The sequence below is a fragment of the Carya illinoinensis genome, chromosome 6 (assembly GCF_018687715.1).
Source record: "Carya illinoinensis cultivar Pawnee chromosome 6, C.illinoinensisPawnee_v1, whole genome shotgun sequence".
NCBI classification, from domain to species: domain Eukaryota; kingdom Viridiplantae; phylum Streptophyta; class Magnoliopsida; order Fagales; family Juglandaceae; genus Carya; species Carya illinoinensis.
The window spans coordinates 33,460,086-33,485,913 of record NC_056757.1 but is presented as its reverse complement, the minus strand read 5'-3'; the positions used below and the strand labels follow the sequence as shown (position 1 = coordinate 33,485,913).

General features: G+C 36.3%; 3 protein-coding genes and 1 pseudogene across 5 annotated transcripts; 2 read left to right on the top strand and 2 right to left on the bottom strand.

The window, feature by feature from the left end:
• Window positions 1-497: 497 nt before the first annotated feature.
• Window positions 498-7,813, bottom strand: LOC122313554 (protein TIC 62, chloroplastic). Of its 3 annotated transcripts, XM_043128663.1 has the most exons (14): window positions 7,599-7,813; window positions 6,704-6,818; window positions 6,537-6,609; window positions 6,390-6,441; window positions 6,068-6,244; window positions 5,357-5,438; window positions 5,151-5,223; window positions 4,954-5,064; window positions 3,556-3,708; window positions 2,805-2,938; window positions 2,198-2,368; window positions 1,295-1,495; window positions 894-980; window positions 498-785 (listed from the first exon to the last, which is right to left on the bottom strand). In XM_043128663.1, exons 1-13 carry the CDS (start codon window positions 7,771-7,773, stop codon window positions 923-925), a joined length of 1,575 nt encoding a protein of 524 aa, XP_042984597.1. In that variant the 5' UTR covers window positions 7,774-7,813; the 3' UTR covers window positions 498-785; window positions 894-922. The 3 variants fall into 3 exon arrangements, with proteins under 3 accessions (XP_042984597.1, XP_042984596.1, XP_042984598.1); XM_043128662.1 differs by having other exon boundaries at window positions 498-980; XM_043128664.1 differs by having other exon boundaries at window positions 498-980; window positions 6,704-6,812.
• A 4,938-nt stretch (window positions 7,814-12,751) lies between these two features.
• LOC122313555 lies at window positions 12,752-15,392 on the top strand (annotated as a pseudogene).
• Window positions 15,393-15,646: 254 nt separating this feature from the next.
• On the top strand, window positions 15,647-16,970 carry LOC122313485 (histone-lysine N-methyltransferase SUVR3). The gene has a single exon (XM_043128547.1). It carries the CDS (start codon window positions 15,742-15,744, stop codon window positions 16,798-16,800), a length of 1,059 nt encoding a protein of 352 aa, XP_042984481.1. The 5' UTR covers window positions 15,647-15,741; the 3' UTR covers window positions 16,801-16,970.
• A 117-nt stretch (window positions 16,971-17,087) lies between these two features.
• LOC122313484 (cytochrome c biogenesis protein CCS1, chloroplastic) lies at window positions 17,088-20,914 on the bottom strand. Its single transcript, XM_043128546.1, has 8 exons — window positions 20,373-20,914; window positions 19,724-19,943; window positions 19,526-19,637; window positions 19,024-19,296; window positions 18,431-18,696; window positions 18,130-18,286; window positions 17,950-18,033; window positions 17,088-17,594 (listed from the first exon to the last, which is right to left on the bottom strand). The coding sequence occupies exons 1-8, from the start codon at window positions 20,791-20,793 to the stop codon at window positions 17,439-17,441; spliced, it is 1,689 nt and encodes a 562-aa protein (XP_042984480.1). The 5' UTR covers window positions 20,794-20,914; the 3' UTR covers window positions 17,088-17,438.
• Window positions 20,915-25,828: the final 4,914 nt, after the last annotated feature.

Genomic DNA, 25,828 nt, shown 5'->3' with positions numbered 1-25,828 from the left:
AGGCTGACCTTATCGGAACCCATCTTCAGTGGTGGACTCATATTGAAAAATTTGATCAATTTGATTTAACTAGATTGAATTAGGATTGATAAGATCTGAATCTGATTAATTTATTCTAAAATGTAATTAAATGTTTCTTTTATATACTTCTTATGTACATAAGCTTCATCCATTTCATTTGATGAATAAAATTTTCCTACTTACCAAACAAAAAAAGAATCTGACTTGACACGAATTAAACTTAACTTGATACAAGATTTTGGAAGTTGTTTATTTGTTACCAATTGTTATATTTCGGCCGCTAAACCAAAATGGTTGACGCTATTAAAAAAAAAAAAAAAAAACTGGAGTGCCATCCAAATAAGTTTTACTGACTAATAAAACATCTTGGGCAGTTTGGAACATTGTCACCATGAATGTTTCAAATACCATGCCATGCAAATTTAAGTTTACAGCTCAAGGCTGCTCCTAACAAAAGAAGATCATAATACAGGACAGTAGGGAACATAGAGTACTGATCTTATTTTTTTAAAGTCCAACTGAACTTGCTGTTGTTTACACCTTGAATACCAAAAAAAAAAAAAAAGAAGAAGAAGAAGAAAGAAAGAAAGAAAAAGATAAAAGGAAGAGTATATATAGAACAGATATATAATTGTATGTAATGATCAATGTTAACAATATACAAGAATCATCCTTAAAAGTTACTCCCGCAATTTCAGTTGCTTGCCTCTCAGTGATTACTAGTATACGTGTTTAAACCACCGTCGCGACATACTTCCATGTTTCTGATCCAAGTCATGCACTCAAAAGTCACTTTTGTGCTGAGGATTTAGCCTCAATGAGGGATAATTATCCTCCCAGGTAAAAAAGGTATGACAGCTTTGAATTATTACCTTGATGAAAAGGATCAGCGGTAATTTCTCTAAGATCTCCTTGGGGGTGATGGGATTGGGGATGTTGGAGGCTTCAAATCTTCATACCTGGTTTTTAATTGGCAAAAAGAAAGTAAAAGTCTAGTTCATAAGATGGTAGTCCCCTATAGTATTAAAGGGACGTTACCTAAATCAGAACTGTGTGAAATAAAAAACAAAAACAAAAATGAACCATCTAAGGTCTAAATCTAAATACACGCTTTATATGCATGTCGAATGAAGATGGTTTTAGTGTTTATTTATCCTTATTTAGAAAAGCTTGACAGAGCAGAATGATCTGGTAAACTCCCCCTCTAGATAACCTTCACAAAAATGTGTCAAATGAAAAGTGACTCAAAGATGGAAACCCAGGAAAAACTCACATGGTAAAAGGTGAAAGTGGTCTTGGCTTTGGTCCAGCATGATGCTGTTTATCCCTTGGTTCATCTGACGTTAGAGATTGAGCTATGTTGTTGACTGACAAGGTACCTCCGTCAGATCCTCCATCTATATTAGGTGTTGGGAGGAGTGATGCAGTTGGTGCACTAGGAGACGGAGATGTAGGGGGCTTCAGGTCATCATATCTGAAAACAGAGTTTGCCCATAACAGGTGAATAGTAAAATAAAGAATAAGATGCAAGGGACAGCAAACAAAAGGTTTATATCAAACCAAAAATCAGTTAATAGCTTCTTGTGTTGCATTTAAGGATTCCAGGTTTGAGAACACAAAAATAAAAATAAAAATATTGACTTCATCCCTCAGGTGGATGGGTATTATGTAGCAGAACACCTTTTTTTTCTTTCCTTTTCTGGTTTAGTGTAGCAGAAACACCTAGGAATATTAAGCAACTGAGGGGGAAATCACCATAACGCCTATGTCTGGAAGGGGAAAATTGGTATCATATTGTTCATGAACTACTGAGGACCTTTACAACCAAGACATATGCCAATATTCTGCACACAGAAGCCTTTTTCACCCTAAACAGCATACATGAGCCATTTGAAAACATAAAGGAGCATTTTTTTATTTTTTGAATTATAAAGGAGAATCTGCTTCCAGGCCGGATTTATTTTGTCTATACTTTTGTTTCTTTAATTGATTCTTGTTGGGAGGCTGCACTCCTGTAACAGGTATTTTGCTAAGTGGCCTTGATGGGACAAATGAACCTTTAGCCTTCATGGATGACACAAAATAGGAGATGGGAATATAAATAAGAAGAATCTTACTAGCAAACTTAAGATTGGAGATTATGGTAGTAGCTGTTCATGATCATTAATAGACTTACACAGCGTAGGGTGAAGAATGATGAGTTGAACTCTGGGGAGGAACTTTTTCAACAACACCAGTCACAAGAGTCTTTGCTGCATCATTGCCTCCAGTAGATGGTGATAAAGGCATTTCTTTGGGACCGCTTGGTGTTGGGGATGGAGAGCTGGGTGGCTTCAAGTCCTCATAACTACCAAAATGAATCAGCTCATAAAAAAAATTGTCCAATTTCTAACTGCATCAATGATGTTTATGTTTTTCCAACCAACAGGTGCAGTAGAAGATACTGGTGGTTCAGATCATCTAACTGTGAAATAACAACAGAAACAAAGAAGACAACAATGATATGACTGAGAACAGAGTGTTGGATGACCCACACCAATAAATTTATGCCCAGAGTTTTTCATTCTTGACATATATTGGTCTGAAGGCATAATGAGATTTTCAGGTTTGATTACTTATCACCAAAGTGCCTAAGTTCCAAATGTTGTGAAAACTGCTTCTGGAGAGGGTGACGTAGGTGGTTTTGATTATTGATAACTTTGAAAATGGGAAAACCAAAGGAAGTAATTGGTTGCCATAAAAAAATATATATTTCAGACAAGGCAAGACATAAATCTTCTTACACGGTATATGGAGAGAGTGGTTGTGCTGTCACTGTTTTTGCACTGGAAGATTCCTTCTTAATTGGAGTGCTTGGTTCCTCAGGTTTGACAGTCACAGATGGAGCTGAATCAGGCAGACCTGCAGCGCCCGATTCCTGATGACACAAAAGGTAACAATTCATTTGGCTCCTTCCGTGGTTAGCTATAGTTTCACTTCTGACATATCCAATTAAATAGTTAACACAGTGGATTTATGGCCAGGTGCCTATTATTCACCCTCCTACCTAGCCACTGGCAATCAATTATCTCCTGACCGGATATAGGCAAGAGGTAACCAGAGAGGTGCCATTTCTGCTTCAGGATGTTCAATACTCTCTTATTTTCACACGACAAACTATTTAAAGGAAAATGTTTGAAAAAGAAGGCTTATAGAAACTCTAGATATACCTGAGATGAATTATGATAGTGAGAAAGGTAAAAGCTCACGACACTAATGACAACAAATGAATCAGTAAGGAACAAAAGAATCAGGTTGTAGCCTTTGGGGGTAAAGCACTTGTCATTAGTAAAGAGGTAAACTTCTGTAGAATGAGTTAAAAGATGAAAACGTTCAGCTTAGATAAACCATGGCAGTCAAATATAAAGCACTGCCATGTGATTTGAATTTTTGCTTCAGTAGTTTAAGCCTCAAGTTCTTCATGCAAGTTCAATGTCCATGGAATACAAGTCAAAGTGTTCTTCACCTACTTAGGCAAGAAAATAACAAAACTACCTCTGGTGAGTAGATGTCTGCACGTTGAGACGGAATCTTTTTAAGAAGTTCCTCCAAGGGAGTAATTGGCGCAGTTGTCTCTGCAATTACCTCCACTACTTTACAATATGAAAGGCTCCTGGTTTTGGCCATGACTGCCATGAGCTCTGCCACCTGCATCAACAAAGGTTGCTTGTGTCTTTTGATAGGAAAATAACATGTTTCTTTGACCAAATATAACTATGGATGACTCTTTAGCATTTGAACTTTCAGGACTCTTTAGCATTTGAACTTTCAGTTTCACTACTTTGTCAATATAATAGAGACATTTTCTTCCTACAGGATGTAACATGAACTATTGGTTTACTCAAGTTCTCCAATGTTGAGAAAGCAATCAACAAATGATTCATAGCATTCCCTAGCATCAAAATGGATAAACCTATTATCCAAAGCATCATTTTCAATTCTTTCTCTTAAATTCCTGAGCATGTACACAATGTTTGGGAGAGAAAAATATATCCATGAAGAAAAAAAGAGAAGTGACTAAATCACAAAATATACTTACAAGATAAGTAAGTGAGACAAAATTTTCTATCTATTGATAAAGTACTCCTTAATGGATATGTGTTTCCATGTGGCCTCAATCACCCATACAATGACTGGTCCTCACCTAATGATTCCAGTCAAATAATAAAATGCCCCAACCTCAGTAGTAAAAGTGGGACGCAACTTAGCTATCACCTTTGCAACCTTTATTTATTGGCATGCTAACATTCAGACAGCTTTTAATCATTCTTCAGTAACACCTATTGAATAGTGAATGAACTGAATGATACTCCTTGTGAAAAATCATCAATTGTCCAAAAAGCTTAAGCCAATGGGAATAGGTAGATTCTATTATTTAATTTATATCTCAACTCTTTCCCTCAAGTGTGAGCCAGACTCCCCCTCAATGAGTAGACCCAACACATAGAATATTTAATTAAATGGGATAAAGTGTAAAGTCAGGATTTGAACTCAAGACCTCTGCTCTGATACCATATGAAATCACTACTTGTCCCAAAAGTTTAAACTCATGGGAAGAGGTAGATTTTATTATTTAATTCATATCTTAACACTCCCCCTCAATGAGTGGGTCCAATATGTGGAATATCTAATTAAATGTGGTAAAGTGTAGAGTCGGGATTTGAACTCAGGACATCTACTCCGATACCATATGAAATCACCACTTGTCCCAAAAACTTAAACTCTTGGGACGAGGTAGATTTTGTTATTTAATTTATATCTTAACGCTCCTGAATAGATTGAATGATACCATGATTTATCGGTAATAAATAATACAAGTAACAATCAATTGGGAGTTCTGATCCGGGCAAAGTTTTTATCGCAATCTTCTAAAAATTTGCATTGGAAGAATACCTGAAGGTTTGACACCTGGCCACCAAATAAAGTATCTTCTTGAGAGAGGGTAGTATTATGAGTTTCCTTGTAAGCATCAGTAGGCCGCTCCATGCCTCCAGGTCTCACTATCTGAAGAAGACTATTAAATGAGTAATAAAACACCAAAACGCCATATTTGATCAAACTTTTCAGCAGTTAGTACTATTAACACTAACAGTGTAGGGAAGTCCACTGGCTAGCAGTGCTTCCTCTGCCTTCCTTTTCCATATCAGAACTCCCCAAAACAAACTATAGAAGCAGAAGATAAAGACCATCAATAAAATAAATCTAACAATTAAGAAAGTACAGAATGGTTCTCTTTTATTGATACTGAGCTAATCAACATACTGGAAACTGTGAGGAGGAAAGCTTCCAGACTTACTTCAAAATAGCAGCAGGAAACCCAACCTTATTCGTTCCCAGTGAGGTAAGCAAAATGAAGTGTTTAACTTTTGCAATAGTTGCTGCACAGTAAAATAAGTGATGAGCTTAAGTAAAAAATAATTGGTTAACATAGTCAACTTTTGTCCACAAAATGAACAAGCAACTGACACCACATTTTTCTTCCCGTCACCCCAAATCACAGATTTTAAGGCAAACAAAGAAGACTATAAAACTGTTGTTTGGACCTGCCTGAGTTCAGAAGCAAATTCCAGGCCAAGTCCAAGGAAAGTTGGAAGCTGATAATTCACAAGCAGGGCTTAACTCTCCAAAGTTCAGACAACTTAAAACCGTGTTTAACTTAAAACTAATTGCACAAGGTTCAGGCAATTTAGAACAAACTAGTTCAAAGTTATTTAACCCAAAATTGTCCAGTGAGACCATGCAGAATTTGGCAGGTCTAAGCAGCATTCCGCAAGAGGAAAACCAAAATTTCTTAACAAGATTTACCAAGAACAACTAATTAATTAGAAAATCTTGCATTCAATTGCTTCTAGATTATTTTTTTTTGTTCTGTAGATTTCTTTTGGATCCGACAGAATGAAATATTATGAGATTTCGGCCAGATTTTGCAAAAATATGAATTCATGATGGATGTTAAGCCAAAATACTTTAACCATGAAAAGCCATAACCAGCAGTATCTTCACTCACCTGCATTAATAAGGTTTTTGGTGGCCAGGTAGTCAATCCGATAAGGTCCAGTGACATCAAAGACCTCCTTCTCACTGGCACCGATGCAACATATAACCACAGATGCATTGCCTAATGCTGGTCCAATCTGATCTTGTTTCTCTAAGTCACATTCCACAATTTCAAGCTTTTCTACAGCTGGGCTAAAGACCAAAAACAACCTGTTATATGCTATAGGAGTAGATTTTGTTAAGGGCAATGTTCATATCCAACCTAAGTTTCAAAATATAATAGCATCTACATGTAATAAGAAAGTGAAACACTGAAAGCTTTCTTTCCTTACGCTGAGTTCCTTCACTTGCAGTTTCAACATATAGCTTCATTTGTTTAACACTCTGCAATGGATTATTAGTTTCTCAATACCAATATATTTTAGAAAAAAAAAAAAAAAGTGGTAGTATAATAATATAATTAACGATTAAACTTGTACTTGCACAAGAGTTTCTGCTTTCTGTGCACTCCTCACACCAGCTCTGACTCGGAACCCAAGTTTCAAAAGTTCCCTGAAAATGATCATCAAAGCTCAACATTTTTTGAAAATCAGGCAACCTGTTGAATGATAATTTATATAGAGTTGAGTTGAAAGCAGAAAGCAACCTCACAGTGCGTGAGCCAACTCTACCAGTGGCACCAGCAACAAATACAAGATCATCATCTTTCAAATCTTTCTTTGGAAGTGCTTCAACTGCCTCTGACCTGACTTTTGCTGTGCCTTGTAGGAAAACCACAGACAACAATACACAATCAGATGATATGCAAGGACAACTATGTTTTGGCACACCCTAAGCCTAAGGTGGAAGGGGAACGGCAGGAGAGGGAATGAAAAAAAAAAAAATCTCTCTTTAATTAACAGGTCAAGTTAGTTATTAAACACACACACACACACACACATGCCAAGCATTTATGTAGTTCAGCACCTTCCTACAAAAGCATAATCGCAGGTTGAACAGTACAGTTGCAGTTGACCAAATGATGGTCCTCATTGCTTTCTTTAATTGAAATTACATAAGTCCTTCATTCGTTGACATGATTTAGAAACACCCTCCCCTAAGCTTGACACTTTCCCTAACTATTTAAAAATATTCCACGTCTCTGTAGAATATATACACATGAATTGCCCCCTCCCATAGTATGACTTCACGTAATGCTCAAAGGCCAATAACTTCCTCCCCAACACCATGTTACCACAATGATATCTGGCACACGTCTGCTGTGAAAGGTCAACAACTTTATATGGGCCGATTGAGAAATTGAAACTCAAAGGCAACTAATGCAGTGGGTGGAATTGGAAAACATGATGCCAAATTTCACTACGTTTTTATGATGAAAACTTATTTAATAGCAGGAAGCCCATCCGTCCATGACATAGGGCGATAGATACGAGATCAAAAGATCAAAGATAACAACCCAAAACAAAGGAGTCAAAGTCTTGGATATATTTGAGCATACCCATTTCACAAGTTGATAAAATGTGGGAGAATTAAGCATATACCTGAAGCTTGAGCTCTGGTACTCAGAAATTTGAGCTTTCTGGCATTTGAGCACCCCTTTGAATTGCGAAATTTGAGGACTTGGCCATGAACAAAAGTTTTCTCAATGAAGCCACTAGGGAATAGCGAAGATGGTATAGTGGTTACAGCCGGTGACTGTAGAGAGCAACCCTCCATTGCCAGGGAATGTTTTTGGAAAATTGTAGAGAAAGGAGCTGTATAATATGCCGTGGTGCTCTTTTATCTGCGGAGTTCTGCAACACTCGATCCACTCCATCTAGATATGATGGGTCCCGCAATGGATCAAAAATATTTGCTACTTACGCAAATAAATACAAATTTGCCGTAAAATTTGACATTAAAGCAACTCGAACGTGTATTTAATTTACTTTGAACAGTAAAATAAAAAAATAATGATATTTATAATTATGTATTACGAAAGTATCACATATTTTTTTAAAAAATTAAATATAAAATTTATATAAAAAAATTAATTTTTTAATAATAAACTATATTCTTTTTTAAAAAAATGTATAATATTTACACAATTTATAATTATATCTAACAGTACTCAAAAAAATTAAGACATATGTCAATTATTTTTGCCTGGTCACGTAATATCAAATTTTTTTATTTGGACCATTGAAGATTTTTTGTCTTTTGAAAATGACTATGGAAGATTTGTTTTGTTTTTATGTTTTTCTTTTCCATATTTCAATTAGTTGGGACTTGGGACTGTTTCGAAACGTTTCTAGATATCGATCATCAATAGGTGGGATGGGATATCCTAAAGTTTTGTTGAGTATTTAATATTATTTTGTGGAAAAATATAAATATGTATGCTTTACTTTGTGTATCTATTGTTATTTGATTAGTAAAGAGTAAAGACGTCCATGACACGTTATGGAAATATTTTTAAGACATAGTAAAATACGTTTGTCTAGTGGAAGCATAATTTGTATGGTAATTATATATATATATATATATGCGCTAAGGGCAATATATATAGTATGTATAGCCAAATGATAGAAATAAAGAAATAAACATGAACTTTACATACAAGTTAGCGTCCTATTTAAATATTTAAGTATATAATTATAATAATGAAAAGTTTATATAAATTTAAAAGTAAAAAAATAAATATAAATTTTATATATAAATTAGTGTTCTATTTAAAGATATAATAATAATTTGTAACATTTTGTTTAGAAATAATAAAAACCGTAGCATTAATAATCAAGGAAAAGTAAATAATAGTAATGTAAAAAAAATACAAAGTCCATATCAATCAAAGACATTCAAAGTAGAGATTAGCTTTCCTGCCAACATTCCCACAAGACTATTGCAAATCGATTACGTGGTCAAGAGTATAAGAACTCTTAAGATTTCTATGCAGACTATTCTTATGCAAATATAATAATGTTATCTTACCAATTGGCATAAATTAATGTTTAAAATTTTATTATATTATATTTTTTATATTTTTATAATATAAAAAACAAAATATAATAAAAATATTTATTATATATACAAATGCAAATATTAGAGGATCAAATAAGATAGTAGATTTTAGAATAAAACAAATGTATTAAAAGAAATTAATATAATGAGAAAATCGAATATTCACGTAACAAAGATATAATATTAACAATTATCTTAATTACAAGTGCATTTATATGAATATGAAAAAATTGAATAATATTTTTTTAAATGAGATAACAAAGAACATACCAGAAAGTAGAGGAGAAACAGAAGAACAATGCGAATACAAGAAATTGATAACAGCCAGATTGATAAACAGTAAAGCAAAAGCAACAAATTTGTAAAAAAAAAAAAGACATCAGAAAAAATATTTTAACGAACTCATATATTAAGCGAAAACATTTAAATAAACTATGTGCTAATAGCTAGATAATGAAAATTTTTTATAAACATTATTATTAAATTTTCAATAATTATTAATGTATAAATAAAAAAATAAAATTTTACAACATTTTATTTTTTTATTTTAAATTCTTAATACAATTTTATGTAAAATTTATATATTAAGTGAAAAAAAGTTAAATAATCTATGTGCTAATAGCTAAATAATGATTTTTTTTATAAACATTATCATTAAATTTGCAATAATGATTAATGTATAAATTAAAACAAATAAAATTTTACAACATTTCAAATTTTATTTTTTACATTTTAAGTTCTTAATATAATTTTATGTAAAATTCATATATTAGGTGAAAAAATTTAAATTTTAAATTTTACGATATTTTAAATTTTTAATACAATTATATGTTTCGGAATTCTCTCCTGCTCTATCAAATCTATCCTAGTTGTCAGTCATGTACTTATAAGAGAGGATTAGACAAATTGCAATTAAAAACACAACTAGCTTGTTCAGGGTGGTGTCCAACTGGTTCATGCAGGCTGGGTCAGAACCAATCATTCTCTTCCGAGACCCAGATTTTTGTAATGTGAATATTATTCCCAAATCCAAAACGGTGCCATTTTCACCAAAAAATTAACCCTACACTGCCCCATATAAAAGCATCATTATACTCTCTCCCCTAATTTCACCTCTTCCAGATTCTTCTTCCCCCCGCTTCTCTCTCTCTCTCTCTCTCTCTCTCTCTCTCTCTCTCTCTCTCACCTTTCTTCTCTTCACTCTCTTGTCTTTTCCCTTCCCATCTCCACTGTCTCTCTTCTCTCATCTTGTCCTCAACAAAGAAAAACAACATTTACCAAATCTAAGCTTCTACATTTCAGATATGCATTTTTAGTGTTTTTATCTTTTCGATTCATGTTTATTGTTTATTTTTTCTTTTACTAATTTTGTTGTTGGGCCTATAAGTTTTCAAATTCCTTTAATCTACAACAAACAATAAATCTTAATATTTTCTAGATTTTTTTTTTCGGGTTGAATTTTATTTTTCTCTTCCTTTCAGTATTTTTTTCGCATTTTTTTTTCATAGATGTGAGTATTCTTGTTTTTCTTTTTCCATGTAAGTGAATGAAAAAATCCCATATCCGCCACTTTCCTCTCACTCTCACAAGCCCTCTCCCAGAACTGTCGAAATTCAAGAGGTGCAATTCGAAAGACATGGTCAATTTTTTTTTTAAGAAAGCGAGAATAGAGTGAGCACAAACGAAAGCAAAATATTAGGTTGATATTTAAATCTTTCAGAAGAAGTGATAAGATCGCAAATGTAAAAAGACTGAAATATTTATCGGCAAAACAAAAATAAAGGCAAACAGATTGAAATTTTGGAATACAAATAAGGGTAAAATTGGAAAGTAGATTGTCTAATAAAAAAGCTGTTATTCTGACATATTTTAATGAAAAAGACCAAAACATAAGGGGGTAAAAAGGTAAAAATATGTACAAAGGAAAGAAAAAGTGAGGGATTAAAACAGAAAAGGGTAAAGGCTAATGGGTAAAATGGGAAAAAAATTATTGAGTTTTGCTACGTATCAGCCACTGTTCACGGCTGATTCGTAGCACACCTTACGTGTCATGTTTTTTTTTTTTTTCCCATCTCTCAGCTCAGCCATCTCTCAACACTCCCTCCCCTATCCGATCCATCTCTCAGATCACCCAGCAAGGTCGTACACCACCTGCAATGCCACTAACCACCACCATCGCCACCTGCTCACGCCGGCCACCTCCAGCAACCTTCAAACCTTCATGGAAGCCCCCACACGCAGCCCCCTCTCTCCCAAAATGGGTTTCACCCATATACGGGTTCTCCACCTTAGCCGTCGTATACTGCCACCCATAACTTCTAGCCGCCACCATTGGCCTACCCCAACCACTCATAGCCTCGATTTCTCCTACCTACAGCCTCACTCTCCCATGGGTTTCCCCATCCATTTGGAAGATACCATTGATGCCGAGTGGGGGTGCCGGGTGGGGAAGAGGGTCGGGGTGCCGGGTGGGGGAGAGCATGCAAACGCGGGGTGGAGGTGGGGGAGTGTAATCAGAGAGAGGAAGTGCATTTTATTATAGGGACAAATTAGTCATTTTACTTAGATGTGGATTGGATGATGCGAAATAGTGACTGTTGCCAATATTTATTCAAAATTATTAGACGAAAATTACTCTTACAACCGGATTCGCGTTTATATATATAGCTCAATTATCCGTACTAATGTCTGACAAATTGACATTACCTATATGCATGCACACTTACCAACTAAAATAAAGAGTAACTCTAACGCATGCACTGATCTGACCAACTGACAGAAGGGACACAACAGTAGGCTTTATCAATGCAACCAGTAGAAATCACATAAAATAAATCATTGACACAATCTACTAAGACTTTTGCATGGATAGTATATACAAAAATTGAATAAAAGAGTGAAGTCAGAAAATCACTGAAACGAAATGAGAATTTACTATTTATTTTTATAGCAAAGTGGATAAATGCTTATTATTATATAAAGATTATTATTATTGAGAAATAGTAGAAGGAATTAATTGGAGGTGACATTCTTATTTAGGCGTGACTATAATAACACCTACTCACTATGAATCGATTCGAGGGATTTAAAAATCTAATATATGTCATATCATAGACTCTATTATTACTATATATTTTAATAAATTACTAACAAAATCTAATATCTGTTTAAAAATTTTCAAGTGATTTTATATATATTAGGTTTTCAAAAACATTTTCAAGATAGTTGATGTTATCATAGTTAAGTTTTGTGATGTAACCATTAGATGCAAGTTTAGGACTTTAAATCTCATTTGATTACATAGATAATATAAAATGAGAAATATATGAATAATAATAACATATGTTGTGAATAGTAATTAAATAATTAGAATTAAAATATTTTATAGGGTTTTGGAAACTGAGAAAAAAATCGAATAAAAATATTATAAAGTTAAAATATTATTTTTATTTTATGATTTAAAAAAATTAAATTATTTTTTATGTTTTATTGAAAGTTTTAAAATTTGTAATAATTATATAAAAATATAAAAAAATATTTGAAAATGAAGAATATTTGTATTCCAATCATGATTTTGTTCGTAAATAAACGTGGCTTTTAAATACGTTGTTACTTTTTGGTGATTTGATTGGTGTTTTTGTTTGTGGAAATTTCAGGTGACATCAGAAAGACTTTGAAGGAAAATGGAAATGAGTATACACAGGGAAATGTTACCGTGAAACTGGCGGAAGCTTACGGATTTTGCCGGGGCGTTGAGCGGGCTGTCCAAATTGCTTATGAAGCGAGGAAACAGTTTCCAGATGAGAAGATCTGGATTACCAATGAAATCATTCACAACCCACTGTTAATAAGGTCTCCAAATTACAACCAAAGTTTACAGCGACTAGATTTTGAAAGGAACTTTCTGAAATTGTTTCTCTGGATGTTTTCTGCTGCTGGATTCCGAGGAAGATAGGTGTAGACCTTCTTATATGGCATCAATCATATATTCTTACTATTTATTGCAGCGGCTGGAGGAGACGGAGGTGCAGAATATTCCCGTTGAGGAAGGGAATAAGCACTTTGAAGTTGTAAATAAGGGTGATGTTGTGATGTTGCCTGCTTTTGGAGCTGCAGTGGATGAGATGTTGGCTTTGAGTGATAAAAATGTACAAATTTTCGATACAACTTGCCCATGGGTGTCTAAGGTACCTTTTGCAGAAATTGGCTGCTTGTTTCGCGAGTTCATTTTTCTTTTCAAAATGATTTATTTGTTTTTTTTATTCATATGATATCTTTTTAAGTTTGTGTGAAGGTATGGAATACTGTCGAGAAGCACAAGAAAGGAGATTACACCTCAATCATTCATGGAAAATATGCTCATGAAGAAACTGTAGCAACTGCATCTTTTGCAGGAAAGTATATTATCGTCAAGATTATGGCAGAGGTATGTCCTAGATGCAGCTAATACCTTCTTCCTTTTGGAAATGGTTTGTTGTTTTTGGTGTACAAGCTCTTTTGAATAAGGTATGCATTATAAAATGAACTTCTGAACGAATGCAGGCAACGTATGTTTGTGACTACATCCTTGGAGGTGAACGTAATGGATCTAGCTTAACCAAAGAGGAGTTTCTAGAGGTACGGGTTGCTGTTGCTCGTTTAAAGCTTCACTGTCTGGTATTTTTGGTGTAATGCAACGGATTAGAGGTGATAATTGGCTTGCCTGCAGAAATTTAAATATGCAGTTTCAAAGGGGTTTGATCCAGATGTTGACCTGCTAAAAGTTGGCATTGCAAATCAAACAACAATGCTCAAGGGAGAGACAGAAGAGATTGGTTAGTTTTGCTATATCAGGTTTCATTTTTAGAAGAAGGAATTGTTTGTGATATTTATATAAAATCTCCACTTACCCAATAGAATATGTCATACAATTTCACAGGAAAATTAGTAGAGAGGACAATGTTGCGCAAGTATGGAGTGGAAAACATTAATGAGCACTTCATAAGCTTCAATACCATTTGTGATGCCACTCAAGTAAGTTTCTTTACCCTAGTGTCATGGTTTTGCTTTCTTTACATCATCTCCATCTACTCCTCATCCCTCCTTGTTAGCTATACCATAATACAATAAAGGAAGAGAAAAAATATTTCTGCCAATCCCCATTAGCCACTCACCAGTCACGACCAACCGATTTACATGAGTAACATCCCCATATTTCATTTGCAGGAGCGCCAAGATGCGATGTATAAGCTGGTAGAGGAAAAGCTAGATCTTATGTTGGTGATTGGTGGGTGGAACTCAAGCAATACCTCACACCATATTGGATTGACAGCGAGCAGAGAATAGGTCCTGGAAAAAAAATCTCATATAAGCTGAATGTAAGTGCCAATGCATAGAATTCCATTATTTTTTACTGATTTTGGATTCCGAATCTTTTCTTATTTTACTTCTCCTTTTTTGTTCTTTCATTTTCTTATAAATAATTTGTCTTTGAATTATCTTACCGTAAATTTGTGATAGCATGGGGAGTTGGTTGAGAAGGAAAACTGGCTGCCAGAGGGTCCAATAACAATTGGTGTAACATCTGGTGCCTCTACTCCGTATAAGGTAATTTTTTTTTTTTACAGGCAAATGGTGTTCTGAAGCTAGAAATCCCATTTTGAGTTAGGTCAACTTGCATTACTGCTGTGTGACAATCTTTGTGTCATTTTGGATTAACTAGGTTGTGGAGGATGTCCTTATCAAGGTATTCGACATCAAGCGTGAAGAGGCCTTGCAACTAGTGTAAATTAGGTTGGTCCAGATTCAAACATCAGCCGGAGAAGTATTGTTGTAACAACACACAACTAAAGAGATGTATAAATAAAGGATCTATGTTATAAAGCCCCGTTGTACCCTATAACATTTTAATTTGTACGTTGGGGTTGAAATGTTCAGAGTTTCTCAATTGATGATCGAAACTTAGTGCTTCCCGTGCGGCAGCATCAGGTTCTGAAGTTTTGAATTATGTACATAATTTGTAGATGTTGTCTTATGTTGTCTTTAATATCACTCTTTGAAGATGACCAGGGAAGGGAATGCAGGGCATTCATGGGTGAAGGCAGCGAAACTCTGCTTGCTCGCTCTGTTTTTGAAACATAGCCATGAAGAATATTATCCTTTTTGTGGATTTCTAACTATTTTCAGTCCTTTTTGGTTCTGGGTATCCCCACTTAATCATGGTACTGGCGTATACAATGTATACGTTAATCATGCAAATGTCTAATATTTTTCACAATTTTCTAAACTAAATACTCTGTAGATCCACATTATTATTGAAGCGAAAAGATATTTACAATCGTAAATTGTAATCGTTTTGAAAAAAATAAAAGAAATATGAGATTTACCGAAAAAAGAATAATTTTTTAATAATAATTTTTTTAAAATGATTATGAGACATTTATACACTTTATATTTGTTTGCAGAATTCTTATTGAATATTTAGTATTGTGAAGTGGATAAATCATCTCCATCTCAAAAATTGTGTAAAATATTTAGATGAAAAAAATAGGTAGTTTTGATACGTCTAGCTGGTAGTTAAACGCACGTTATTCCTGTTTGGATAACCGAAAAAGGTTGGCGTTTCAGGTCAGGAGACATTTGGTCATTTAACGCACGGAGCTGTCCGCCAGAAACGAGAGAGAGTCTCACTCTCGATCCATCTCCATGTGGCCACTAGGAACCAGGAAACGCTGCGAAGCCAACCACCACCAGAAACTAGAGGAAGAGCCTGACCCAGCTGGATCTTTCCTCCAATGCTTCGAGCTAGTCCTCCCATGGCTAACTCCACAAGAACTATCCAATGTTTCTCTGACCTCCAAATCCCTATATCACATCTCCAAATCCATCACTCTCCGCCGATCCTCCGACGCTTCCAGATCCTTCGAGCACCTCCCCATCCCATTCCGCAGCACCGTTGATAATCACCCTTATGCCTACTTCATCTACACCCCTTCACAGATTCTCCCTTCATTTTCATTGCAATTCCAGCGCCAAGCTTGGGGCTTGGGGTTTCCTGCGAGACCCAACAACTCGATCTGTAGACTTCCTGTGGAACGGCTGGTCTTGGTAGACGATTCGGGTAGAAGTGTATCCGGGTGTGATTGCAACAGATGTGAAGACCAAGCTGGGTGTCCGTGTATTGGTTTCGATGGGTTGGATGTGGCGAGCGAGTGCGGATCGAGTTGCGAGTGCGGGTTGGAGTGTGGGAATCGGTCGACTCAGAGAGGGGTTTCGTTGCGCTTGAAGATCGTGAGGGATAGGAGAAAAGGCTGGGGTTTGTGTGCTGACCAGTTCATCGAGGAAGGCCAGTTTGTATGCGAGTATGCGGGTGAAGTTTTGACTACCAAAGAGGCAACTAATCGACAACAAAAGTATGATGGACTCGCATCATCATCAAGTGGCCATTTTACTTCTGCTCTCTTGGTTTTGAGGGAGCATCTTCCATCTGGAAAGGCATGTCTGAGAATTAACATCGATGCCACGAGAGTAGGAAATGTTGCGCGATTCATCAACCATTCATGTGATGGTGGTAATTTATCCACAAAACTGGTGAGAAGCTCGGGAGCTTTGCTGCCCCGCCTTTGCTTCTTTTCTTCAAGAGAGATACAAGAAAATGAAGAGCTTACTTTTAGCTATGGTGAAATCAGGCTAAGGTCTAATGGTTTGCAGTGTTTTTGTGGTAGCTCTTGTTGCTTTGGAACATTGCCTTCCGAACAAACTTAAATCTTAGTTTCTTTTTACTCTATGAGTTTGTTTCTTTTTATGCTGAAAGGTCTCCCAGTGACCCAATGACCTGGTTGGAATTTTGCCTATTTAGCTCTTTTTTTCCCCTGTTTTGTATTTTGTTCAGACCCTCAGGATTGATTAAAAGGAAGGAGAAAATTTTGCTTTTACGTGACACGAGATTCTGAGATTGTGTAAATCGTTTTATCCTGATGACAAGATGCATGCTTGCATGCATATTGTATTGGCATCTCAAAAAAATATATAAAAACCTGGCAGAGAAAGACTGGTACAAAATCTTGTGACTTGGGGCCTTGGATCCTGGCCAAGTCACCTAAGATCCAAGGCCCCAAGTCACTTGAAATATAACTTCTTACAATTATTCAAGGATGTCTGTTACAAGGAGTCCGAGAGATTATCATCAGGAAAAGATTAATAATTCAAATTACAAGATCGATAAATATTCATTTTGTTTATAGCTTTCTGTATACCTCTACCTCAGCCCCTGCTTGCATTTGCTTATATTTATCCACAGCATTTGTAGCCTCTGTTTGCATTTACTGCTTATCTTTATCTTCCTCCCTTTGTTGTTTTTGCTTAGTTCTATCCAAATCCACCGTAGTTTCTTCAATAATAACCTAGCCACTAACTCTGTCAGCTTCCTTGGAAAGAGATGACTCAACTATTTCAGGAACCTGATCAAGCAAGCGATTCATCTCCTCTGGAAATTCAGCCTTTGCCCGATTAGTTTTTCCTCCAACAATAACGGTTGTTCCATCTTGTACGGCCCAAACCTTTTGATTGCTCAGGGAAGAAAATAATATCACATGAGCGAGCATAAATAAAACTGGAAGCCATTGTTGAATCTACAAGTTCTTAGTTAATAAGCATTTGTGCATCTTTACATTAGAAAAGTTACAGTGCAGTGCATATGATTTATCAGTGTTTGTTACCATTTTAAGTCCAGACCTGCATTCAAACATTGGTTTAGCACTAAAGGCATCGTTTTCAGATGTAAAGTGAATGCAAATAATATGCATGGCCAGCACGACATGATCAGATATAACATCACTAAGAAACTAGACAGAAATTATTGAGGGTTGTGATTACATACAGAGCCAATCTCTATCGAGTAGACAAAAATTTTACCTGTGAATGAGATAGATAGCTGATGCAAGTAGTGAGCATTAGAGCACCGAATCCAGCATAAACAATTGGCACCCCAGGGTCCGTCTGAGATGAAACCACGAATAGTTATAACACAAACAAAAACAAGCAGTCAAGGAAAATCCCACGTGGTCTAGTACCAGAGTTATTTTAAGTCATCACCTTCAACTCAAGGCCACTGCTGCCTATTGCATCTAAGATAATAATTCTTGTTCCATCTATGTCAATTGGGAGCTTCGAGCTAGGGCGTCGAACTCCAGAAAATTTGCCTTCCTTATCGTATAGTACAATGGATTGTAGATCACGAGCAAGCATTGATCTGGATTTCCAGTGAAAGGGGGAAAAAATAAATTAGACTGGAGGGAAAATACTGAAAGGAAAAAAGCATGGCTCTGCTCATAACGTACATGCATTCCCCTAGCGTTGGTAGGATTAACATATTCATTAATAGAGAAATACATACATTCCCTTTACATTAGGAGATTCAGAATCTCCTACTGGTAAGAAGGTCCCATAAAGCTTCTTGTCTCCATTGACTTTTAGAGGTGCCATAGCCAGATTAAAAGGTCCTTCATCGTCCTTGAGTATTTGGAGTGCAGAAATACTCCAATCTGTCTGGTATATAGTAAACCCGCCATACCTTAAAGGATCATTTACACTAATGGTTTTCCTCGTTACCTCTTTCCCATCAAGATCAAACAGTGAAAGATCAGTGTGAAACTGTGACACCTATAAAGCCAGAAAAAAGAAATCATAGAGAGAGATGTCATCACTACAAGATTGCTGAAGGAACATTATACATACTACATAATAAAGCTTCAAGGCTCCATCACAATAAGAGTGATGAACGCCCACTAACCCACATCCTGTGCGTTAAAGACATACTGGAAATTCCCACTGAAATACATAGTGATTGAAAAAACAACAGTTAATCACTTACAGGAGATCTCCAGGAAGCCTTTGATCAAATATAGATTTATAAGAGGAACTATTAAAACTTGCAGCAGGTTATTTTTCCCTGTATTATCACTGATGCAAAACAAAATTGATATCTACCTCTCCACTGTCATAGTAATCCATGTAGAATCTGTTGACATGAACCTCTGTATTGAAAGCTTCGGTTGGAGTAGATAGAAACCCACTTGGGCCTAAGACATCTCCAACAACAAAATTCAGCCCCTGCGGAACTGTGACTGAACCTCTGAAGCTCCCAGCTGCACTAAAAGTTCCACCAGCCATTATCAGCAGCATTGCTAAATGTACTCCAATAGGGGCAAATCGACCAGCAAGCCCCTTAAAGGCATATAAGGACGGCCCTTTCAAGAAAACCTACAGCAACCAAACATTAAATTTTATGCAGGGTATTGCAAATAAAAGGTATTCTAGAACTTCACATCCTGTCCTGGTACATGCAAGTCTACCAAAAAGAACATGCACGAACTCTTGATCTACACACAATGGGGATGTATGTATGGAATAGAATAACTTTCACCAGAATTAAAAGAAAAAGCGAACAAGATTAAGGAAACGAACCAAGTAATCATAAGATGGGTATTACCTCATATCCCGATCCCATCAGAAGAACACCTAAATCTTGAACTGTTGCTCGGGGCAGAATGTCTGAATATTCCTGCTTGCGGACAGCCTCAGCCGAGTCCAAAAAATTCCATCTGCATATTTCAAATGAAGTTTCGAGATTGAAAAAGTGTCCCCATTCCAAGCCAAAGAGGATACAACTATGAGAATTTGATCAGACCTTCTTGCAATCTTAACCAGGGGGATCTGTGTTGTGTAAGTGCAGGCCATGAGTGACGCACCCAGCAGAGCCAATGTTCCAAGAAAAATGGGAGACGAGTACATGTGGTCAAACCCAAGGGTGAGAATCCATCTCCAAGTGAAAAATCCCAATACAGGACTGTCTTCAGGGAACTTTTGAAAGTAGAAGCCTGGAGCTTCACCTTGATCAATAACAGTACCTGCAGAAGCATTGGATACAGACAAGACCCGTAACTATAATACTAGCAAGTAGCAATATAAGAAGCCAAAGCAATATGATAAAGGGGCCATCTCTTTTTGCCCTAAAATATCATTTGCAAAATCCAAGGCATTTTAAAGTTTTGTGTACACATGAAGCTGGAAAGTATGAAAGCACATATTTTCTGGTCCTGTACCAAATTTACAGTCACAAAATGCAACATTTACGCAATCGTCAATTTATACAGACACCAAGTTTACAGTCACAAAATGGCATCCTTTAAGCGATCATCAATTTATATAGACAAAAATTGAAGGAAATGGAAGAATTTTTCTAAGCTTTTAACCACGGTCTATATACCCCAACCGTACTCAATTTCCAAAAATAGAAAAAATGGTATTCAAAAGAAGAAGATTTAGACGCAACATACCCAGGGCCATTAGCCCCGCCACAGTGGACATTTCTCCAATAGCCAAAGGCAGATTAGACAAAATCGCCAGAATCTTTCTGGGAAACTTCTTCACCAACCCCATCACACCACCTCCACGCCCTGACTTTACTGGAGCCTTCCCATTTCCGGTACCTTTACCGCCTTCCTCTCCCAACGGCGGCGCCACCTCAGATAGCACAATCTTCTTGGATATGCTCTTGTCATTGTTCGTGATATCTTGAGGGGTCTTCAGCTTGCAAGTGAAGGTGAATGAGAAATTTCTTGAACGGTGGAGACTCCGAGTTTTGACACCGCACGGGATAAGTTGGGGTTTGAAGGTGGACCGAAGAAGATGGGATTCGCGGAAAAGGGTCTTGGATAGAGATGGGTTTGTGGTTTTGGTGAGGTTTAAAGCCTCCATTGTGGTGGAGATAAAGGGAACTGAGTCTCTCACAGTTTCATAACTAAACTGTGAGCCATAACGGCCATGGCAGTTCAGTTTATCCAACAAGCAGATTTTTTTTCCCTGTTTTTAATTCCCTCGTTATCAACCAACCACATATCTGGAGGAAAGTTTGGCGCGACGCTTCGTTTTGCCAGGTGACGTGTACTTCACATAATATCTATTTAAGTATATAAATTTTGGGTCGATTTTTTTATTAAAAAAATAGATCACATTATAAAAAAGATGAAAAATTCAATTTTTTTTATTGGAAATTCGGAATCTATTTTTTTTTTATAAAAAATTTATCCAGAACTTATTCTTAGCATTATTTTTTTCACATAAATTTTAAATTTATCATTTATCTAATATTTTTAAAAAAGTGCGTGATCGTACTGTTCAAATTATTTCCTCTACCTAAACTTTTATCATGTTTGTCAAAAGTCTCTCATGTTTTTTTAACCAATCATCAGTTACGAATCCAAAATTTTTATTTTTATGTCACAAGTTTTTGGATAAAACGTCTATGATTTTCATAATTCGTTTTTGTTTGTAATTGACTTTAAACCCCTGAATTGTCTTGTAGAATTTTGCTACATATCAACCACTGTTCATTACCCCATATCCCATAAAAGAGGATAATGCTGCTATTGATTTTGGAAAAATTCTAAACTCAAATTGTATTGATGTACATGATAAGTTTTTTATAGACAAAATTTGAGTAATCTATCTATGGAAGGCAGTAACGTAAATCTATAGCATTTACATGTAAACAGTTACAGAAAATTACAACCAAATCATAAATTCATCCTAGAATCATGCTTGCACAAATCTTGCTAATTGGATTGTAGACTCTGAGCTATTTGTGAGTTGTTTGTGCTATCTTTCTTGATACGCCCCCACAAGAACGGGCTACCATCGGCAAGTCTGATCTTATTTTTTAGTTGATCTGTTCTTTGGCGTGAGAGGGGTTTTGTTAACAAGTCTGCTAGCTAATCATTGGTGTGAACATGCCGAACTTGAAAAACCTTTTTTTGAACCAAATCTCTGACAAAATGAAGATCTATTTGAATATACTTCATCCTTAAATGTTGAACCGGATTGAAGCTTAGATTAGGACCACCTAAATTATCGCGAAACAGTAGATGAGACTTTTCAAGAGTGAACTTCATTTCTTGGAAGAGTGAAAGAATCCACATTAATTCAGATGCTGCTGTAGCCAACGCCCTATATTCAGCTTCCATGGAGGACCTTGCAATTACTCTTTGTTTCTTTGAGCTCCATGAAAATTGGATTCGTGCCAAGCAAAATAAGATATGCTGAGATAGAGCTTCTATTATCCAAATTGCCTGCCCAAGCCGCATCAATAAAGCATGTGAGTGCTGGACGTATGTTTTTCCGAATGGTTATTCCATGAAAAATCATGTTCTTTAAGTATCGAAGCAATATTTTAGTGGCTGTCTAGTGAGTCATTGTGAGATGATGCATGAACTGAGATAACTTATTGACAGTAAAGCTGATGTCGGGTCTAGTTAGAGAAAGATATTGCAATGCACCAATGACACGATGATACTTTGTAGAATCCACTATTGAGGCTCCATCATCTAATTTCAAAGGAATCGAGGTTGAAAGTGGAGTGTCCTTAGCTCCATTCATATTTGTTTTCACCAAAAGATCTCGGATGTACTAATGCTGTGTTAAGAACAAGCCATGAGTTGTAGGAATAGCCTCAATGCCTAGGAAAAAATGCAGTGGTCCCATGTCCTTGATGGAGAACTTTTGTCCAAGTTGAGTACTAATGATACTCGCCACAAATTTTGAATCATTTCATGTTACAACCAAGTCATCTACATAGACCAAGTAGTAGACTATTATAGAACCAGCATTGTACACAAACAATAAAGAATCAGATTTCGTATTGAAGAAACCAAACTCAACCAGTGCTTGTTTAAGGGCTGAATACCAAACATGTGGTGCTTGTTTGAGACCATATATAGCCTTTTGAAGATAACAAACATGGTTTGGTTTTTCAGGATCTTGGAATCCAGGAGGTTGTTTCATGTAGACTTTTTCAATAAGATATCCATGCAGAAATGTGTTATTCACATCTAGTTGTCTCAGTGACCAGCCCTGCATTACAACAAGAGACAACACGGTGCGAATGGTAACCGGTTTCACTACGGGACTAAAAGTCTCTTTGTAGTCTAGACCCGGTCTTTGATCGAACCCCTTTGTGACTAACCGTGCTTTATACCTATCAATGGATCCATCAACCAATCTGTTGATTCGAAAGACCTATTTGCATCTAATAATGTTGCATCATTTGGGAGGGAGTACTCACTATCATGTACCATGGCGCATGAGAGCTGTTAGCTCTGAGGACATAGCATCTCGCTAATGAGGATCAGACAGAGCTTCACTCACAATGCTGGGTTCCACGGAGGGTTGAATCGGATGCTTTGTGACCATAAATGATTTTTTTGGTCGACAAATATTATTCATTGACCGAGTCACCATATTATGTGATTAGCTCACAACAGGATTAGAATTTGGTGATATATTTGGTAGAGAAACTTCATTTGAAACTGAAGTGGATGATTGAGAAACCCATACCTGGTGAGGAATCGGTGGAGGAGAAGTCTCCATCAAGGGTGCTAGAGAATGATGAGTACCCAATTCTTGAGAAATAGTTGCTGGTGCGAACTGAGCTTGGTTTGTCGGCAAAGAAAGAAACACTAGAGGGTCAATTTGAGGAGAAGATGAAGCAGCGTTTGTGGTCTCACTAGTGTTAGGGCACAATTCGAAAAAGGGAAATCTGCCTTCATCGAACAAGATATATCTCGAGTGATAGAGATGATGGGCTTTGAGCTCGAAGCACAAATATGCATTTTGAGAGAGAGAATAGCCCATGAAGATGAAAGGCTTAGCTTGTTATATGGCCGGGTCAAAGGATAGCAAAGACATCCAAAAAGTTTGAGTTTTAGATAGTCGGGAGTCTAATGTAAGAGCTTTTCAAATTATGTTTGATTTTGCAATATTGCAGTAGACATTCTATTTATTAAATAGGCAGCCGTTTGAAAAGCATAAGGCCAAAATGAAGGTGGTAGATGTGCATCTGACTGAAGCGTGAGCCCAATTTTAACAAGATGGTGATGCCATCTTTCAGACATGCCATTTTGTTGGGGAGTGTGAAGAGCAATTGTATAATGACCAATGCCATGAACCGAAAGGTATGATTTAAGAGCAATGTATTCACCTCCGATGTCAGAGTATATAGTCTTGATTCGAGTGTTAAATCTATTTTCCACAAGGTTTCAAAATTAAGGAAAAATGATTTGTGAGAAATTGGATAGAGCCAAATATATTTAGTATGATGGTCAATAAAAAGACGTAATATTTTGAACCATCTATACCAATATTATGCGAAAGAACCCAAACATTAGCATAAATTAACTCAAGAGGTGCTTTGCTAGTTAAACCATGAGAATGAAAGCGTTGACAATGGGTTTTTTGTTGAGAACATGCATTGCATAAAGCATCATTGTCATTTTTATTGGTAGGTAATGAAAAAGCACGAATTAAATGATTGACAATTTTAGAAGATGGATGACCAAGTCTTTTGTGCCATCCATCTTTGGAGGTAAGTTCAAGAACATAGGCAATCACATTTTTGGAAGCCATAGCTAAGTTCTCTGGCAAAGGGTACACACCATCTTCACATGTGCCTTTGAGGAGCGTTGCCCCCGTGATCTGATCCTTCACCAAAAAATAAGATGGATGAAATTCAAGACAAACATCATTTTGCTTGGTGAAATGATGAACATAAATCAACATTTTTTTAATTGTTGGAACACATAAAGTATCTTTAAGATGAAAGATATGATTCGATGATTTAAAGAATAAAGAACCAACATGAGATACAGGCAAACTTGATCCATATCCAATTACCACTTCATCAGTACCATCATATTCAGAGTGGATGAAAATATTGGAAAGATCAGCCATCATGTTATATGATGCTGCTGAATCAACAAGCCATTTTTTATCATTGTTTTTGGAAGATGTTACACAGTTGGTAGTAACTTCATTAGACCCAAGTTTGGAACAACTTTTTTGCTGTGTGGCCCACCTGGTTGCATAGTTGGCATTTGGGCTTGAATTTTCGCGGCCCATAATTGGAAGCCCACTTCTTATTGTTGTCGCAACCTTTGTTTGAAGGAGATGAAGAACGCTGGTTGTCATTGATGCTCGATCCTCCATGCATGTGCGAGTAATTTGCAATGGTAATTAGTTGTTGCGTAGAGTTGGTTTCCATCCTCCGAATATAGTATTCATGGCCAACAAGAAGATCATGAAGTTCCTCAAATTTTAATAAGGTTTCTTAAGCACGAATTAGAGCGACTATCTCCTGAAACTCTGGACCTAACTCATTTAAGATGTAAAGGGTCAAATCATCATCCGAGATAGGATGATCGATTAGTGCAAGTTCATCTACAATTATCTTAATTGCATGAAGAAACTCAGTGACTAAACGGCTACCGCGAGTTTGCAATGTAAGTTCTCTTTAAGTTGCATTGCACGTGTTTGAGATTTTCCCCCATAGAGACGGGTGAGTGTTGTCCAAGCTTGGTGATAGATTTTGCAGGATGCAAGAAGAGGAGTAATGGCAGTGGAAGTGGAAGCGAGGATAGCATGAAGGATTAGTTTATCCTGGTGAATCCAGTGGAATTTCGTTGCTTTGGAGGTTGCAGAATTTTTGGCATCGATGGCAGGGCATATACGCTCGCCATTAACAAAGTCGATGAGGTCGTATCCAATCAAGAATGCTTCGTATTGGGCTCTCTATCGAGGGAAGGTGGATAGAGTGAGTTTTTCGTTGATGGTAATGGAAGCATTGATGGTGATAATTGAATTAGCAGGGGACCCAAGAGTTGCAGCCATTTTTAGAAGGAAATTAAATCTTGTTAGAGATCGGCTCTCTTGATACCATAAAAGAGAATAACACTGCTATTGA